Consider the following 19,695-nt stretch of genomic DNA (forward strand, 5'->3'; position numbering starts at 1 on the left):
CATTCTCGTTTCTGCCACATCCAACTTCTTCTCCTGCACTCCCTTAACTGCCCATTTCTCATATTCATACATCATTGGTGGTCTTACCAATGTCTTAAAAACCTGACCTTTACCCCTCAAGTTGATTCATCAGTCACACAATACTCCTACACTTGCAACTGATTCTCCATCTTGGATGACCACTTCTTCTTCCTCATCATATTAACCCCGTTAAATGTGGGGTCGATGTTCTCGGTTCTGCACCTCGTCTTCAGTCAGACCCTTTTCCTTCAGATCTTCTTTTACTTTATTCATCTACCTCTGCTTTGGTCTCCCTCATTTTCTCTTCCCCTGGACTTCCACTCCCATCACTCTTTTGGCCACATATTCATGGTCTCTCCTCTTTAAATATCCACACCACTTCTTCCTACTGTCCTGTACTTTCTTAGATGTCTCTCTCCCACTTTTGTTGTACCTCTGATTGTCTCATTTCTTATTCTGTCCTTTCTTGTAGCTCCACACACCCATCTTAACATTACACCACTGGATTTCTTTCTACTCACTCTGACCCCTGCTATCACAAATCTGAGCTTACTTGTCACAAACCTTACATGACGTGAGCAGTGCTCATGTGCCAAATGTTGTACAAGTGGCCTTAACAGACATAGAAATAGCACATTTCGACAAGAAACAGCAATCATTTTAAGAACTACAAGTTAAATGACCCTCTTCAAATCACAGCAGAAAATAATTAACAGGCAGCCCAACACACGATACTAAAACCAATAGGCGACAGTGCCTGATTTAATCAAGAAACGAGTTTAAAAAATACACATTTATAGTATGCACATGTATTTCACTTTCCAAAGAAAGTCATTTCTTTGCCAAAAAGAGGAGTGACTGCTTTTTGTGTATCACACAAATCTTGGCGCATTTGCTCATTCTGAAGAATGCTTCATTTTTAGAGCGACATCTTCAATTGCAATTTGTTTACTACAGTCTTTGTACTGTCAATTAAAATATCTGTAACAATTTAAAGCACTTCTATCGTTAGTGTTCATACATTGCTGCTGTATCAGCTCAATATGTCTGCTAGAGATAGTCTCATCTCTTGAAACCGCTTTTAGTAATAGCGACCATGTTTTGATGTTCATATTACTTATTACTATTAATGTTAATATTATTTCCTGCTAATTGAAATTCATATATTAAGGGCGGTACAGTGACACAGTGGTAGCCCTGCTGCCTCTAAATACGGAGATAAGGCTTCACGTTCAGAGTCTTCCCTGTGTGGAGTTTGGATGTTCTTCCCATGTCTGCATGGGTTTCCTCAGGGTGCTCCGGTTTCCTCCCACAGTCCAAAGCCATGCAGGTTAGGTGAACTAGTGATGCTAAATTGGCCCTACTGTGTGCTTGGTGTGTGTGTGTGCGCGCCCTGCAGTGGGCTGGTGCCTTGCCCAGGGTTTGTGTCCTGACTTGCGCCCTGTGTTGGCTGGGATTGGCTACAGCAGACTCCCGTGACCCTGGTTTGGATTAAGCAAGATGACATGACAATACTAATTTATTAGTATTGTGGTCTGTACAGAGGGTCTCAGAACCCCAAACATCAATGCAGGAGTCCAAAATGACAAAATAAAACGAATATGAAAACCTTAATAAGCAGTACCGGGGAACAGTAAAGTATAAAAAAGATAGAAAACAATAAACACCTCCACCTTCAGGGACTAAATTAACCATAGTCACCCCTTGCTACTCCTGTTAAATATCTACCCTGCTCACCTTCCACTCTCCGACCAGCTGAGCTCCTGTCTCCTTCCCAGCAAGGAAGCAAGGCCCTTTTATATTGTGACCCCCAACCACCTTCCGGGTACCCTCCCATAGTCAATCTTTGGGGTTGTATGGGTAGGACACCACCTAGTGGCGCCAGAGATTGCTGCACATTAGCATCGCTACAGAAGTGCACTGGAGTGGGACAGACTGGTTGTCATTCTCAATATGCAAGTGAGGATATAACACATCGCCCCCTAGTGGTCTGGGGAACCTGAAACCCTGTGATAGATAGATAGATAGATAGATAGATAGATAGATAGATAGATAGATAGATAGATAGATAGATAGATAGATAGATAGATAGATAGATAGATAGATAGATAGATAGATAGACTAGCAGACCTTACGTGCTTCGCTGCACGTTTCACCGGCTAGTTTCAGCAGCGGATTGTGGTTTTTCCAATCTAGACATCCTGTCTTTTTCAGATTCTTTTATCCGCCTGGTCTCGGCAGCCAATTGTCCTTTTTCCAATATAGAAATTCTGTCTTCTTTAGTTTCGTTTGACCACCTGATTTTGGCAGCGAGTCATTTTTTGTTGAGATTCGTTTAATCGCCTGGTTTTGGCAGCCAAGAGCTTTTTTTCCAACCTAGAAGACCACTCTTGAGATCCGTTTAATGGCCTCGTTGATTGCATGTCTTCCAAGGTAGTTTCAATACCCATTTCTTGCACGGAGTCTTCACCCCTTTTATGAGTGACTGTGTAAGTACCGCGTGTACTAAACAGTAAATTAGTAAAGGAGAAAGGTCTAAACACTAAGAAAAAAGAACGGCAAGACCGCGTCAGCTGCGGAGCTCAGTTCGGAGCGAAATGAAGTGAATGAAATGACGTGAATGGGAGGGGAGATGATCACGTGACTCCCCACCCTTAACTCTCCATCCCTCCACAAACACAGTCTATCGGATTCCAACTCTCCTTTATAGATAGGTAGATAGATAGATAGATAGATAGATAGATAGATAGATAGATAGATAGATAGATAGATAGATAGATAGATAGATAGATAGATAGATAGATAGATGTAAGGCACTATATAATAGATAGATAGATAGATAGATAGATAGGCACTATATAATAGATAGATAGATAGATAGATAGATAGATAGATAGATAGATAGATAGATAGATAGATAGATAGATAGATAGATGTAAGGCACTATATAATAGATAGATAGATAGATAGATAGATAGATAGATAGATAGATAGATAGATAGATAGATAGATGTAAGGCACTATAATAGATAGATAGATAGATAGATAGATAGATAGATAGATAGATAGATAGATAGATAGATAGATAGCACTATATAGATAGAGATAGACTATATAATAGATAGATAGATAGATAGATAGATAGATAGATAGATAGATAGATAGATAGATAGATAGATAGATGGATGTAAGGCACTATATGATAGATAGATAGATAGATAGATAGATAGATAGATAGATAGATAGATAGATAGATAGATAGATAGATGTAAGGCACTATATAATAGATAGATAGATAGATAGATAGATAGATAGATAGATAGATAGATAGATAGATAGATAGATAGATGTAAGGCACTATATAATAGATAGATAGATAGATAGATAGATAGATAGATAGATAGATAGATAGATAGATAGATAGATAGATAGAAGGCACTATATAATAGATAGATAGATAGATAGATAGATAGATAGATAGATAGATAGATAGATAGATAGATAGATAGGAAGGCACTAGATAGATAGATAGATAGATAGATAGATAGATAGATAGATAGATAGATGTAAGGCACTGTATAATAGATAGATAGATAGATAGATAGATAGATAGATAGATAGATAGATAGATAGATAGATGTAAGGCACTATATAATAGATAGATAGATAGATAGATAGATAGATAGATAGATAGATAGATAGATAGATAGATGTAAGGCACTATATAATAGATAGATAGATAGATAGATAGATAGATAGATAGATAGATAGATAGTAAGGCACTATATAATAGATAGATAGATAGATAGATAGATAGATAGATAGATAGATAGATAGATAGATGTAATGGCACTATATAATAGATAGATATAGATAGATAGATAGATAGATAGATAGATAGATAGATAGATAAGGCACTATATAGATAGATGTAAGGCACTAGATAGATAGATAGATAGATAGATAGATAGATAGATAGATAGATGTAAGGCACTATATAATAGATAGATAGATAGATAGATAGATAGATAGATAGATAGATAGATAGATAGATAGATGTAAGGCACTATATAATAGATAGATAGATAGATAGATAGATAGATAGATAGATAGATAGATAGATAGATAGATAGATAGATAGATAGATAGATAGATAGATAGATGTAAGGCACTATATAATAGTGTAGCTTCTGTTAAAAGCTTCCCGTCAAACTGATGAACTCGAAGTCATGACCCCAGACACCACACCCCTACAAATGTGGAATGAGACCCTAAAATTTCACCCTGATCGTGACACACTAAGCACATTAAACAAATGAAAGCTCAAGAAGTTTCCACTCCTGTGTGTATTTGAAATGAACAGCCAGGAATTGTGGTAGACACTCCTGATTTATTCAACAGAGAGCAATATCTGGAGGTGACTGGTAGGTGCCCCCCCTCTTTGGGGACCACCCACAAAAAAAAAGCAAACATAATAAAGGCTTAGATAAAGATAAATAAAATGTGAAGAATACTGCAAATCATAAACAAATGAAATAGTAGCACATAGAAATAAAACAAACACATATGAACTGCAGGCAGGGAAGGAACCTTTACTGAGCAATGACAGTAGTAGCCATGCCAAGACCATAAGAACAGAAGCCTGACATTCTTATTAAATGAATCACACAAAAGTGGATTCTGAATGAGAAATTAATCAAATTATAAACTAGCTCGGACAAAAGGATATTAAACTCTTAATTTAATTTTTTGTGTCTGTCATATTTTACCAAATTAAAATATGCTGTACTTCCTGTAGAAGCAGCTCACATCATGTCTTGTTGAATGCTTGAAATTCTTTGTCTATGTGACATTTTTTTAAACTGCCCCGAATTTACGAATCTCTGATACAGTTTCTTAATGAAAGTCAAAATAGAAGCACAAATATGTGCACAAATTGTTTCTTTTATGAAAAGGTTAATGTATACAGTATGTACAGTATGCACTCACAATTCATTATAACACCAGCTGGAGTACATCACAAAGGCAAAAATAATACATATTTAATTATTTATATACAGTATACCTTACCTTACCATATATGGCTGTTCTTCTGTTATCAATAAAAGGTAAAGTAAATAAGTGCCTGAAACAAAAATAACACAAGTTACAGAAATTAACTATAAATAAATAATAGTAATCATTGTGGTAAAACAGAAGTTATTTGCAGCAAGAAAAATAAATAAATTACTATTAATGAAAAATCCAGTTCAATAAAAAGATAAGTGCCTGTGTGTCTGTACAATTGCCATGTCTCAGTCATTCCAACAGATGGCGCATCACACACATTTCTAGCAACAAAATGCACTGGATTTGTCATTCCAACAGATGGCACATCACAAGCATTAACACTGCTTTTATGAATCAATTACCATGATGCACTGCAAACATAAACACTGAGGCCTATGGTGATTACATAGATTTCAACGTGTCTTAGATGGGTAGCACATCTAGTAAAATTATGTGTCTGTATGGCTGTCCTGTTGCTATGTCTCGGTTATTCCAAAAGATGATGCATCACAAACATTTTAAGTAACAAGATGCATTGCATATGTCATTCCAATACATTGCACATCTCAAACATTAACACTGCTTTTACTAATCCCATACCAAATGGCATATAACAGAGACATATGCATTGCATTTGTAATTCCAACAAATGGCACATCACAAACATTAATTCCTTACCAAATGACACAACAGAGACATATGTATTGCATTTGTCATTCCAACAAATGGCGCATCACAAACATTAGCAATGCTTTTACTAATTCCTCTCCAAATGACATAGAGCAGAGACATACATAACATACATTTTTTACTTTAACAGATGTCACCTAACAAACATTTGTAGCAATGCACTTTTTTGCTACAAATATTTGTGACACACCATCTGTTGGAATGACAAATGCATTGCATTTTATTACTTGCAATCATTACAGACTATTGTAATATTTCTATAGATGGTGCACTACAAACATGAAGGCTAAGGTCTATGTTGATTACTTCATTGTCATCCTGTCTTAGACAGGTAGCAGAGCTAATTTCTGAAAAAATTTAAAATCACATACTGAATAGCTTTAAGATAATCATGAACTTCAAGGACTCCCACACGTTGATAGATCTGTCTCATAATATTCAGGCCCTGAAAGCCACTTCCACTGCCGTCAAATTGGGCCACAATAACACCATCAGAGCTGCTCAACACAGAGTCCCAGTCAAGATGAAATTTTTCAGTTATCGTCTGGCTACCAGGGGCTCCATCACTGCAAAAAGAAGCACAAACAGGACATAAAAAGACACAATATATATAAAGCCTTATAAAGCCTTAAATAATCTCGCTCCATCTTATATATCAGAATGCCTGACACCTTATATTCCAAATTGTAACCTTAGATCTTCAAATGAGTGTCTCCTTATAATTCCAAAAGCTAAACTTCCAAAAAGAAGTGGTGAGGCGGCCTTCTGCTGTTATGCACCCAAAATCTGGAATAGCCTGCCAATAGGAATTCACCAGGCTAATACAGTGGAGCACTTTAAAACACTGCTGAAAACACATTACTTTAACATGGCCTTTTTATAACTTCACTTTAACTTAATACTGATACTCTGTATGTTCAATTCATCATAATAACTATTCATGGTGGCTCTAAAATCCATACTGACCCCAACTCTCTCTTCTGTTTCTTTTTCCGGTTTCTTTGTGGTGGCGGCCTGCGCCACCACCACCTACTCAAAGCATCATGATGCTCCAACATTGATGGACTGAAAGCCAGAAGTCTACGTGACCATCATCATCAGGTCCTTCCATGAAAACCCTAAATACAAAGAGGACTGTTTGACTTATGTTAGGTAGATTGCCCAGAGGGGACTGGGCGGTCTCGTGGTCTGGAACCCCTACAGATTTTATTTTTTTCTCCAGCCTTTGGAGTTTTTTTTGTTTTTTCTTTCCACCCTGGCCATCGGACCTTACTCTTATTCCATGTTAATTAATGTTGACTTATGTTTATCTTTTATTGTGTCTTCTATTTCTCTATTCATTTTGTAAAGCACTTTGAGCTACATTTGTTTTGTATGAATATGTGCTATATAAATAAATGTTGATTGATTGATTGATTGACAATTTCTCATCTTTTTGCTTATATGCTGTGTGATAGGATTTTAGTTGCCAATGCGGGACTTAAATACAATCTAATATTCTGGAATGAGAAGTATTTTGGATGTTAAATCAGCATAATATACCATGGAGGTTTGGCTACATCCTTGAGATCCTTTCAGCTGCTGCGTTAGAGTGGATTGGATTTTATTGTCTATTTTTACCATCCATGGTCTTCCTCTTAGTAAATTCACTGTTCGGTTGCGGTACACTTAAAAATCAAGGCAATTGAGACACAAACAGTAGTACTTAGAAATATTGGGAAGTATTTTACATAAAACCACTCGTACAGACGGATTCTGAAAGTATTCAGAGAGGTGCTTGAAGAAAACCTGCTCCAGCAAGCAAGCCACCTCAGACTGGGACGACAGTTCGCCTTTTAGCATGACAATGATGTCAAACATACAGCTATGCCAATGCTGGTGTGGCATGAATCTTTGAGCGGCCCAACAAAAGCAAAAACTCCAACCCCACAGAACATGTGAGGAGAGACCTGAAGATGGAAGCTGACAGACGCTTCCCATCCAATGTGACGGAGCTTCAGAGGATTTGCCAGGAAGAGTGGGGTATACTGGCCGATTCCAGGTGTGTAAAGCTTGCAGAGACTTACTCAGGAAGACGCAAAGCTGAAAAACAGGCTCTGACAAAGTACTGAATTCAGGATCTAAACACTTCTAGGAATGAGAGATTTCAGTTTTTGAATTTTAACAAATCAACAAAATTTTCTGAACACATGTTTTTACTTTGTCATGATGGGGTATTGAGTGTAGATTAGTGGGCAACAATGGTAAGTGTAGCCATCTCAAACAAATACACCTCGGTCCAGCACCTCATCTTCTTATATAATACGCTACTGTGGCTGTTTGTTTGTCTGTCCAGGATTTTAAATCACCTGTAGCTCGCAAACCATTTGACATATTCAACAATTCATTATCCAACCCGCTATATCCCAACCACAGTGGTCTGCTGGAGCCAATCCCAGCCAACACAGGGCGCAAGGCAGGAAACAAACCCCGGGCAGGGCGTGCACACACACACCAAGCATACACCAGGGACAATTCAGGATCGCCAATCCACCTAACCTGCATGTCTTTGGATTGTGAGAGGAAACCGGAGCACCCGGAGGAAACCCACACGGACACGGGGAGAACATGAAAAATACAAGCAGGGAGGACCCGGGAAGCGGGTCTCCTAACTGCGAGGCAGCAGCGCTATCCACTGCGCCACCGTACCATCCCCGTTTGATCTATTGACCTGAAATTTGGTACACATATACAGTGGTGTGAAAAACTATTTGCCCCCTTCCTGATTTCTTATTCTTTTGCATGTTTGTCACACAAAATGTTTCTGATCATCAAACACATTTAACCATTAGTCAAATATAACACAAGTAAACACAAAATGCAGTTTTTAAATGATGGTTTGGATTATTTAGGGAGAAAAAATCCAAACCTACATGGCCTGTGTGAAAAAGTAATTGCCCCCTGAACCTAATAACTGGTTGGGCCACCCTTAGCAGCAATAACTGCAATCAAGCGTTTGCGATAACTTGCAATGAGTCTTTTACAGCGCTCTGGAGGAATTTTGGCCCATTAATCTTTGCAGAATTGTTGTAATTCAGCTTTATTTGAGGGTTTTCTAGCATGAACCGCCTTTTTAAGGTCATGCCATAGCATCTCAATTGGATTCAGGTCAGGACTTTGACTAGGCCACTCCAAAGTTTTCATTTTGTTTTTCTTCAGCCATTCAGAGGTGTATTTGCTGGTGTGTTTTGGGTCATTGTCCTGTTGCAGCACCAAGATCGCTTCAGCGTGAGTTGACGAACAGATGGCCGGACATTCTCCTTCAGGATTTTTGGTAGACAGTAGAATTCATGGTTCCATCTATCACAGCAAGCCTTCCAGGTCCTGAAGCAGCAAAACAACCCCAGACCATCACACTACCACCACCATATTTTACTGTTGGTATGATGTTCTTTTCTGAAATGCTGTGTTCCTTTTACGCCAGATGTAACGGGACATTTGCCTTCCAAAAGTTCAACTTTTGTCTCATCAGTCCACAAGGTATTTTCCCAAAAGTCTTGGCAATCATTGAGATGTTTCTTAGCAAAATTGAGACGAGCCCTAATGTTCTTTTTGCTTAACAGTGGTTTGCGTCTTGGAAATCTGCCATGCAGGCCGTTTTTGCCCAGTCTCTTTCTTATGGTGGAGTCGTGAACACTGACCTTAATTGAGGCAAGTGAAGCCTGCAGTTCTTTAGACGTTGTCCTGGGGTCTTTTGTGACCTCTCGGATGAGTCGTCTCTGCACTCTTGGGGTAATTTTGGTCGGCCGCCACTCCTGGGAAGGTTCACCACTGTTCCATGTTTTTGCCATTTGTGGATAATGGCTCTCACTGTGGTTCGCTGGAGTCCCAAAGCTTTAGAAATGGCTTTATAACCTTTACCAGACTGATAGATCTCAATTACTTCTGTTCTCATTTGTTCCTGAATTTCTTTGGATCTTGGCATGATGTCTAGCTTTTGAGGTGCTTTTGGTCTACTTCTCTGTGTCAGGCAGCTCCTATTGAAGTGATTTCTTAATTGAAACAGGTGTGGCAGTAATCAGGCCTGGGGGTGGCTACGGAAATTGAACTCAGGTGTGATACACCACAGTTAGGTTATTTTTAACAAGGGGCAATTACTTTTCACACAGGGCCATGTAGGTTTGGATTTTTTTTCTTCCTAAATAATAAAAACCATCATTTAAAAACTGCATTTTGTGTTTACTTGTGTTATATTTGACTAATGGTTAAATGTGTTTGATGATCAGAAACATTTTGTGTGACAAACTTGCAAAAGAATAGGAAATCAGGAAGGGGGCAAATAGTTTATCACACCATTGTACTATAGGACGTCTACTGTCCGTTTTCGGGGTGATGATTGACCTCCAAGGTTATTCCTCTTTTTATTTTATTGTAGAATCAACTCTTGGCCATGCAGCGCATGCGTACGGGTGTTGTTCTCATTCCCTACCACCTTCGCCGTCACTTCCCCTACCTCTTCATATCTTAAATCATTCTTGAGGCAGATTGAAGACTTAAGTGCCAGCTCAAGTGAAAAATGAAGGAAAACATACTAAGTAATTGCAACGCAAACCCTGACTTAATCAGTTTTAACGTGAAAAGATGCCCACGGAAGAAAAGAAGAAGTGGGCCGCTAGGGTGGAGAAAAGAAGAACTGCTTAGGATGCAGCAAGCACATCAACCTCTGAGCAAACAAATGATAAACGTACAGAGAAAGAGGATGAGAACTACAAACGCTCAAGCCGAGTGTATTCACTGCACATTATCGTACAGTGCGCCGTCACTGGTAAGTGTATATATATTGTGACCAGTGTCTCCACCGGTTAGTTGCCCATAACAGTGGTAACCGTCACTCATGTGCACTTCAATAGCTCCCCTGCCCCATTTTTTCCTCCCACACGCTGCACGCTCTTAACGCCGTGCTGTCTCTCTGTTAAACCGTAATCCTATGGCAAAGAAACACAGCTGCCCTTCAACAACTCCCTCTTACACAGCATTTCACTGAGAAACAAACACACCCTTACCCGTCCCCTTTGTGGGATCAGCTGCAGGCTTAACACGTGACATGCTTCTCATATGAGGTTTAGAACATTTTAAAGACCGAGACACCCGGCCCACCTGATGGCTCCCTCTCCTGTCGTCTCTCCCTCAGACTGCATCTGCTCCAGTCGCTGCTTCCGAGCTGCTGAATCCACTTGATGTGCTGGAGACAGGAGCTGGACCACTATGTTTGACAGCTGCAACCTGTGTGCTTTTCTGCTGTTGACAAACCCCTTCTGATTAAGGTTACGTGTTTGTACCTGCCAGTTCCATAATAAAGATTTTGTACCTTGGAAACCTGATCCCTTTTCCAGTCTCCTGTGCAACTCTGTGAACCACGCTTGACAATAATACATACACAGGAATACGTGAGACTTTCTGAATGATGTCCATTCAACTCAGCGGGCCACAGGTAGACTCCAATCAAGATCTAGAAACATCTCCAGGATGTACCTGAGCACAATGAGGAGGGCCACAGCAAAAGGTCGAAAATGTTTTATGAATACACTAGCTGTCCCCCGTGGCTCCGCTCACATAGTAGTGAAACAGGACAAACTTTAAAAATCAATAAAAAAAATGCAATTCTGGCCAAGCAGAAGGTAGATAGGCTCCAGTGTCAAATGTTGGCACTGTATGTGATCGTGTTCATCTCTGACGGGAGAGTGTCCCCCGCGTGGGGAGAAAAGCACATGGCCGTGATATCCCTGGCATTCAGCAGCTACCCTATAAAAACACATGGAGTTCTGATCTCTCTCTCAAAAACATCAAACGTTACTCTTTAACAATCTCTAGATGATAATTTCTGCTGAACAAACAGGTATCGCTAGCTAAGTGGAGGCAAGGTGCACTCCAACATGTGGCGTAGAGCCACTCGAATGGAGGCTGGCATGTGACTAAGCAGGGCACCACCCCCCCTCCCCTTAGCCCACAGCCTTTCTCTCAGATTTGTACAAATAAATTGGCACCGCACACGAACTATGATTCTTAGCGTGATGAGAGAAGTCACAAAATCAACCAGAATGTTGAAGCAAATTATAGAAAAAAACCCGATCTAAATCCGTTAAGTAGTTCTCTCGTGAAAAGCGGACAGACAGAAAGAGAGACAGAGTAACGTTTTCGGGATTGTGAAAGCCGCAAGGACATACCACTCACCAAACCTGGACACAGACACACACGGAGTCCAAAAGCAGCACACAGTTTATTTCCACATGGGGCAGGTTGCCCTCTTTTGTTCCGGGGGAGGTATTGCTGTCCTTCCATCATAGGGGCGTCACGTCCAGGGAAGGGCCTAGCCATCCACCACAAATATATATATATATATATATATATATATATATATATATATATATATATATATATATATATATATATATATATACGTATATATACACTTACCTAAAGGATTATTAGGAACACCACACTAATACGGTGTTTGACCCCCTTTCGCCTTCAGAACTGCCTTAATTCTACGTGGCATTGATTCAACAAGGTGCTGAAAGCATTCTTTAGAAATGTTGGCCCATATTGATAGGACAGCATCTTGCAGTTGATGGAGATTTGTGGGATGCACATCCAGAGCACGAAGCTCCCGTTCCACCACATCCCAAAGATGCTATATTGGGTTGAGATCTGGTGACTGTGGGGGCCATTTTAGTACAGTGAACTCATTGTCATGTTCAAGAAACCAATTTGAAATGATTTGAGCTTTGTGACATGGTGCATTATCCTGCTGGAAGTAGCCATCAGAGGATGGGTACATGGTGGTCATGAAGGGATGGACATGGTCAGAAACAATGCTCAGGTAGCCCGTGGCATTTAAACGATGCCCAATTGGCACTAAGGTGCCTAAAGTGTGCCAAGAAAACATCCCCCACACCATTACACCACCACCACCAGCTTGCACAGTGGTAACAAGGCATGATGGATCCATGTTCGCCAAATTCTGACTCTACCATTTGAATGTCTCAACAGAAATCGAGACTCATCAGAACAGGCAACATTTTTCCAGTCTTCAACTGTCCAGTTTTGGTGAGCTTGTGCAAATTGTAGCCTCTTTTTCCTATTTGTAGTGGAGATGAGTGGTACCCGGTGGGGTCTTCTGCTGTTGTAGCCCATCCGCCTCAAGGTTGTGCGTGTTGTGGCTTCACAAATGCTTTGCTGCATACCTCGGTCGTAACGAGTGGTTATTTCAGTCAAAGTTGCTCTTCTATCAGCTTGAATCAGTCGGCCCATTCTCCTCTGACCTCTAGCATCAACAAGGCATTTTCGCCCACAGGACTGCCGCATACTGGATGTTTTTCCCTTTTCACACCATTCTTTGTAAACCCTAGAAATGGTTGTGCGTGAAAATCCCAGTAACTGAGCAGATTGTGAAATACTCAGACCGGCCCGTCTGGCACCAACAACCATGCCACGCTCAAAATTGCTTAAATCACCTCTCTTTGCCATTCTGACATTCAGTTTGGAGTTCAGGAGATTGTCTTGACCAGGACCACACCCCTAAATGCATTGAAGCAACTGCCATGTGATTGGTTGCTTAGATAATTGCATTAATGAGAAATTGAACAGGTGTTCCTAATAATCCTTTAGGTGAGTGTATATATATATATATATATATATATATATATATGTATACAGGTATATATATATAGTCAGTCAGTCATTTTCCAACCTGCTATATCCTAACACAGGGTCACAGGGGTCTCCTGGAGCCAACACAGGGCTCAAGGCAGGAACAAACCCCGGGCAGGGTACACACATGCACACACACACACCAAACACACACTAGGGACAATTTAGGATCGCCAATGCACCTAACCCGCATGTCTTTGAACTTAGAGCAGAGATTGGAGCACCAGGAGGAAACCGACATAGACACGGGGAGAACATGTAAACTCCACGCAGGGAGGACCTGGGAAGTGAACCCAGGCTACCACTGTGTCGCCCAATATATATATATATATATATATATATATATATATATATATATATATACACTTTATATGTATATATATATATATATATATATATATATATATGTATATGTATGTGAAATTTCACTATTTGAATTTTAATATATGTGTAAACCTTTTCGAAAAACATGTTTCCACTTGGTAATTATGGGTTATTGAGTGTAAAATGATGGGTAAAAATGGCAAATGTATCCATTTAAAATAAAATGAATTCAAAAGAAGTTAATTAGCAGCAAAAACAGGCCACTAATTAAGAAAAGGATTAGAATGAAAACCTGCAGCCCTCCAGGACCACAGTTTGAGACCACTGGTCTATATGAATTTAGGTAATGGTTGGGTGGGCTCCGACCTGCCCGGGGTTTGTTTCCTGCCTTGTGCCCAGTGTTGGCTGGGATTGGCTCCAGCAGACCCCCGTGACCCTATAGGTAGGATATAGCGGGTTGGATAATGGATGGCTGGTAATGGTTGGGTCCCTCATGTATCTACTGATTTAACACTTTAGTTAGTTTGCCATCTATTTATGAGTCCTGTCACCTTCAAAAATAAAAGAGAACCGATATTTTTCTAAGAAGTGGAGAAATAAATTCAGCATTCTGCATCAACAGACAGCAGCTGTTCTGGTCAACATGATGAAGTGACATTTCACTCACTTTTTAAAAAAAGACTTACAAAAAACGCTTCTGCGATCCTGTTTTCTGAGTCTGTGGAATAATGGGATGTGACAGTAAACGCACGCACTCATGCTGCGAATTTATTCTGCTTATCTATAAAATCGTTTAATTCCCAGTCCAAATGGCATTGTGGTGTTTATGGCACTTAAATTAAAAAAAAAATAAAATAAAGGTTTCTGTACATCTCTACATTTTATTATACATAATAAATCTTTCTGGATAAATTATTAGAGTAAAACACAGTGGTTATGTCTCCAGCAGACATTAAAAAAAACATTTTCTTTTGTTATAATAATCAATATAATTTTCTTAGGAAATTTCTTTTATATTTCCAAAGCTAAAGTGTGCTGTAATGACAATACAACAAACTGAACTAAATTGGATATGACACACTGCGCAAAAGAGCTGTGACAAAAAGGTATTGAATGAAGATTATTGCCTGAAAATTATGACCGATCGCCTACTGTGCGTTTGCATTATGTGCATCATAATTACAAGCACTCTCAATTTTTTTTTGTTTCTTCATGATGCCAAAACATTGATTAATATTTCCTAGGATCAAAAACATGTGGTGAAAGCAGTTATTATTTTAAAGAGATAGGATTTTGTAACCTTTTAGACTGATCTTTCCGACTGAGGTGTAAAAAGCAGCAACGTCACTTTAGAAAATATGCACAACACATTACAGTTCACAAAATTATAAGGCAGAGAGGAAAATGATAAATGTGCGTTGCTTGGATTGACCATATATTTCATTTTTTGTCTTATATTTTGTTTAAAACCCAGATTATAATGCATCATAGATGTCCACAAAAATGAACATCTCTCTCTCTCTATATATATATATACCGTATATATATTGTCATACACATGCAAACAGGGGGACGTTGTGTGGACCAAGTAAAGGTAATTCCATGCCAGGCCAGGGTAGGGCGGGGTGCACTAAACCTTCTCCTGCTATCTCTACAGACCAGCCGCGGGAAAACGTATCTGAATCAAGAAGGTCACTTCCGGTTCCGATGCCCAGAAGAATGTCACTTCTCGTCCCAGCACCTAGAAGAATGTTACGTCCAGTGCTGGTGTTCAGGCTGATGCTAGAGAAACATCACTTCCGGTCACCCTACATCACGTCCGGTTAACATACATCACTTCCTGTCTGACCACTTAAAACCACCATCTTTTCATCAGTTTTGTCTTGGACTCTGTATGATCATCAACTCTGTTGAATGAAAAAGAAAACCTTTGCAGCTAGGAATATTATACGGGTGGCTGCCCCAAACCTTTTTATGTGTGTTGAGTCTGCTCCTTTTTACAATATATAAACTCCAATGTCTGTCTGTCTGTCTATCCGTTTTTCAGGAGAGAACTATTTAACAGATTTCGAGTCTCTTTCTATAATTTGCTTGAACATTTCGGTTGATTTTGTGACTTCTCTCATCGTGCTGAGCATCATAGTTCGCTTGCAGGAGCGATATATTCACGCTAATCTGAGACAGAGGCTACGGGTTGAGAGGAGGGGGAAGCGTGACGTCAGGAGTGGGGAGCCGGGCGGGGCCCTCCTCGTTGACCTGTTTTACTACTACATGGGCAGAGCCGCAGGGGACGGCTAGTCTAGGTGTAAAATCCAACATCTGTCTGTCTGTCTGTCCCACTTTTCACAAGAGAATTACTTAACGGATTTAGATCGGGTTTTTTCTATAATTTGCTTGAACATTCCGGTTGATTTTGCGACATCTCTCATCAGGCTAAGGGGAGGGGAGCTGGGCAGGGCCCTCATCGTTGACCTGTTTTACTACTACGTGGGCAGAGCCACGGGCGACAGCCAGTATATATATAAAATCCAACATCTGTCTGTTTGTATGTCTGTCCGCTTTTCACGAGAGAATTACTTCAAGGATTTAGATCTGGTTTTTTTTTCTCTAATTTGCTTGAACATTCCGGTTGATTTTGCAACTTCTCTCATCGTGCTAAGTATCATAGTTCAGTTGCAGGAGTGATATATTCACGCTAATCTGAGACAGAGGCTACGGGTTGAGAGGAGGGGGAAGCGTGACGCCAGGAGTGGGGAGCCGGGCGGGGCCCTCCTTGTTGACCTGTTTTACTACTACATGGGCAGAGCCACAGGGGACGGCTAGTCTAGGTGTAAAATCCAACATCTGTCTGTCTGTCTGTCTGTCTGTCTGTCTGTCCCACTTTTCACAAGAGAATTACTTAACGGATTTAGATCGGGTTTTTTCTATAATTTGCTTGAACATTCCGGTTGATTTTGCGACATCTCTCATCAGGCTAAGGGGAGGGGAGCTGGGCAGGGCCCTCCTTGTTGACCTGTTTTACTACTACATGGGCAGAGCCGCAGGGGACGGCTAGTCTAGGTGTAAAATCCAACATCTATCTGTCTGTCTGTCTGTCCCACTTTTCACAAGAGAATTACTTAACGGATTTAGATCGGGTTTTTTCTATAATTTGCTTGAACATTCCGGTTGATTTTGCAACATCTCTCATCAGGCTAAGGGGAGGGGAGCTGGGCAGGGCCCTCCTCGTTGACCTGTTTTACTACTACGTGGGCAGAGCCGCGGGCGACAGCCAGTATATATATAAAATCCAACATCTGTCTGTCTGTCCTCTTTTCACTAGATCCTTAACGGATTTAGATTGTGTTTTTTCTGTAATTTGCTTGAACATTCCAGTGGATTTTGCGACTTCTCTCATCACGCCAAGAATCATAGTTCGCTTGCAGGAGCGATATATTCACACAAATCTGAGAGAGATGCAGCGGGCCGAGGGGAGCGGGAAGCGTGACATCGGGAGTGGGGAGCTGGACAGGGCCCTCCTCGTTGACCTGTTTTACTACTACGTGGGCAGAGCCAGTATAAAATCCAACATCTGTCTGTTTGCATGTCTGTCCGCTTTTCACGAGAGAATTACTTCACGGATTTAGATCTGTTTTTTTTTTCTATAATTTGCTTGAACATTCCGGTTGATTTTGCAACTTCTCTCATCGTGCTAAGTATCATAGTTCAGTTGCAGGAGTGATTCATTTGTGCTAATCTGAAACAGAGGCTGTGGGGCGATTGGAGGGGGAAGCGTGACGTCAGGAGTGGGGAGCCAGACACAGCCCTATTCGCTGTCCTGTTTCACTACTACGTGGGCAGAGCCGTGGGGGACGGCCAGTATATATGTAAAATCCAACATTTGTCTGTCTGTATGTCTATCCGCTTTTCACAAGAGAACTACTTCACGGATTTAGATTGGGTTTTTTTCTATAATTTGCTTGAACATTCCAGTTGATTTTGCGACTTCTCTCATGGTGCTAAGTATCAGAGTTCACTCGCAGAAGCGATTCATCCACATGAATCCGAGAGAGAGGCTGTGGGACGAGGAGAGGGAGAAGCAAGTAGGGCCCTCCTCACTCACACGCCAGCCTCCGTTCCAGTCACTCTACCTCTGGCCACGCAGAGCCGGCCCTAGACAATTTCGGGCCCGAAAGCAAACTGATACCATAAGGGGAGTCTGTTGGGTCCTCTGCAGCAGTGTCGCATCACAGGAAAAAAAAACCTTGGGCGCTGTGGGCCCGAAACGGTTGCTTCATTCGCTTTGCCCTAAGGCCGGCTCTGGGCCACGTGTTGGAGTGTACCTTGCCTCCGCTTAACTAGCTATACCTGTTTGTTTATTGATTTTTAAAGTTTGTCCTGTTTCACTACTATGCAGGCGGAGCTGCGGGGGACAGCTAGTTCTTCATACATTATCATGCATGTGCATTGGAGGATCTCCTCACAGTCTCGATCGAAGAATGTGATAACCCACAGGGGTAAGAGGGGGCGCTGTTGCTAAGTTTCTCTACTCCTTCTCCCCCAGCAGCTCAGAGAACCCGCCCAGTCAGGGCACGTAGCCCCACCCCTTCCAGATTGTGTGATATAACAAACCCGGCTAAACAGGAGGAGGCATCTTTTGCGATCAGAGTGACCCACCGGATGGAGCTCCAGTAATTGACCCTCAATTCTGCGGTGATGAACCAAATATTTTTATTGTTTTGCCCAAGAGGCGTGTTTCTTGTATTTATTTATTTCTTTGGTGTTGAACTGCATTCAATTAAATGGGATGACCCTTAGTGTCACAATGTTTCATTGTCTCCTCAACCTGTCATTCTTGCACCTGGCCACAACATATTCATAAATTAACTACACTTTTAGCCATAATAAAATATTTGGCATTTGCATGCATTCTGAAGATATTTTAATCCTAAATTATGGTCAACAAATTCTAGGACTACCAGTTGTAAACAGCATGGCTCTTTAATCCACACCTCTGTGATGAGGTGTTGGTGGTAAAGGAGCACAAAGTTTCTGCATTCATGGATTCCAGCAGCAACATTTCCATTGTTGTATGCCGCTATGTGCTTCTGCAACAATGGCAGAAGGGAGCAGTGGATTGGCAGTCCCATAAAGTATGCCATGAATGCAGTAGCTCTGACTGACAGAAACTGTACAAATTATCCCATTCCATTGGGACCCCAGTTTGTATCAAATAAACAATTTACTTGACCCATCAGGGTGAGATGTCGTTTCATCTTTACAGTGGTTAGGTCTGGTGAGCTTTGTCGGGCTGAACGGCTTGTTCTCGTCTAAACTGTTCTAACGTTCTAAAGTAGAGTTTACCAAAGACTAATTAACTCGCTTTCCTGATCGTCCTCCTTCATCCACCACGAAGGCTCTACCACGTGGTAGGACCACTGATTAAGGGACGTATCTCAAGACTGCTCTCGTAGATCATCTGAGATCACACTGGGAATGTTGTGAACCACCGTTTGTGAACCATCACAATTACTTGAGTCAAGATTTACAAACATTTGTGTAAACTGTTACGCTTCTGCGACCACGGTGGTGCAGTGGGTAGCGCTGCTGCCTCGCCGTTAGGAGACCCAGGGCCTTCCTACGTGGAGTTTGCATGTTCTCCCCGTGTTTGCATGGACTGTGGATATCCTCCCACAGTCCAAAGACATGCAGGTTAGGTGCACTGGCGATTCTGAATTGCCCCTAGTGTGTGCTTGGTGTGTGTGTGCCCTGCGGTGGGCTGGCACCCTGCCCAGGGTTTGTTTCCCGCCTTGCACCCTGTGTTGGCTGGGATTGGCTCCAGCAGACCCCCGTGACCCTGTAGTTAGGATATAGCGGGTTGGATGATGGATGGATGGATGGATGGATGTTACGCTTCTTTCTGTTTAGCATTATGACGGTGAC

General features: G+C 41.1%; 1 protein-coding gene across 1 annotated transcript in view; it reads right to left on the reverse strand.

Moving 5' to 3' along the window:
* The window catches only part of LOC120530489 (inactive dipeptidyl peptidase 10-like), a 357,045-nt gene that overhangs the window by 40,027 nt on the left and 297,323 nt on the right, over positions 1-19,695 (reverse strand). Inside the window, exons 20-21 of the mRNA XM_039754919.1 lie at positions 6,132-6,326; positions 5,092-5,146 (exon numbers count right to left, since the gene is read on the reverse strand). Of these exons, the coding sequence (XP_039610853.1) occupies positions 5,092-5,146; positions 6,132-6,326 (250 nt within the window). The remainder of the gene's footprint in view (positions 1-5,091; positions 5,147-6,131; positions 6,327-19,695) is intronic.

This window comes from Polypterus senegalus, chromosome 6, assembly GCF_016835505.1.
Source record: "Polypterus senegalus isolate Bchr_013 chromosome 6, ASM1683550v1, whole genome shotgun sequence".
NCBI classification, from domain to species: Eukaryota; Metazoa; Chordata; class Cladistia; order Polypteriformes; family Polypteridae; genus Polypterus; species Polypterus senegalus.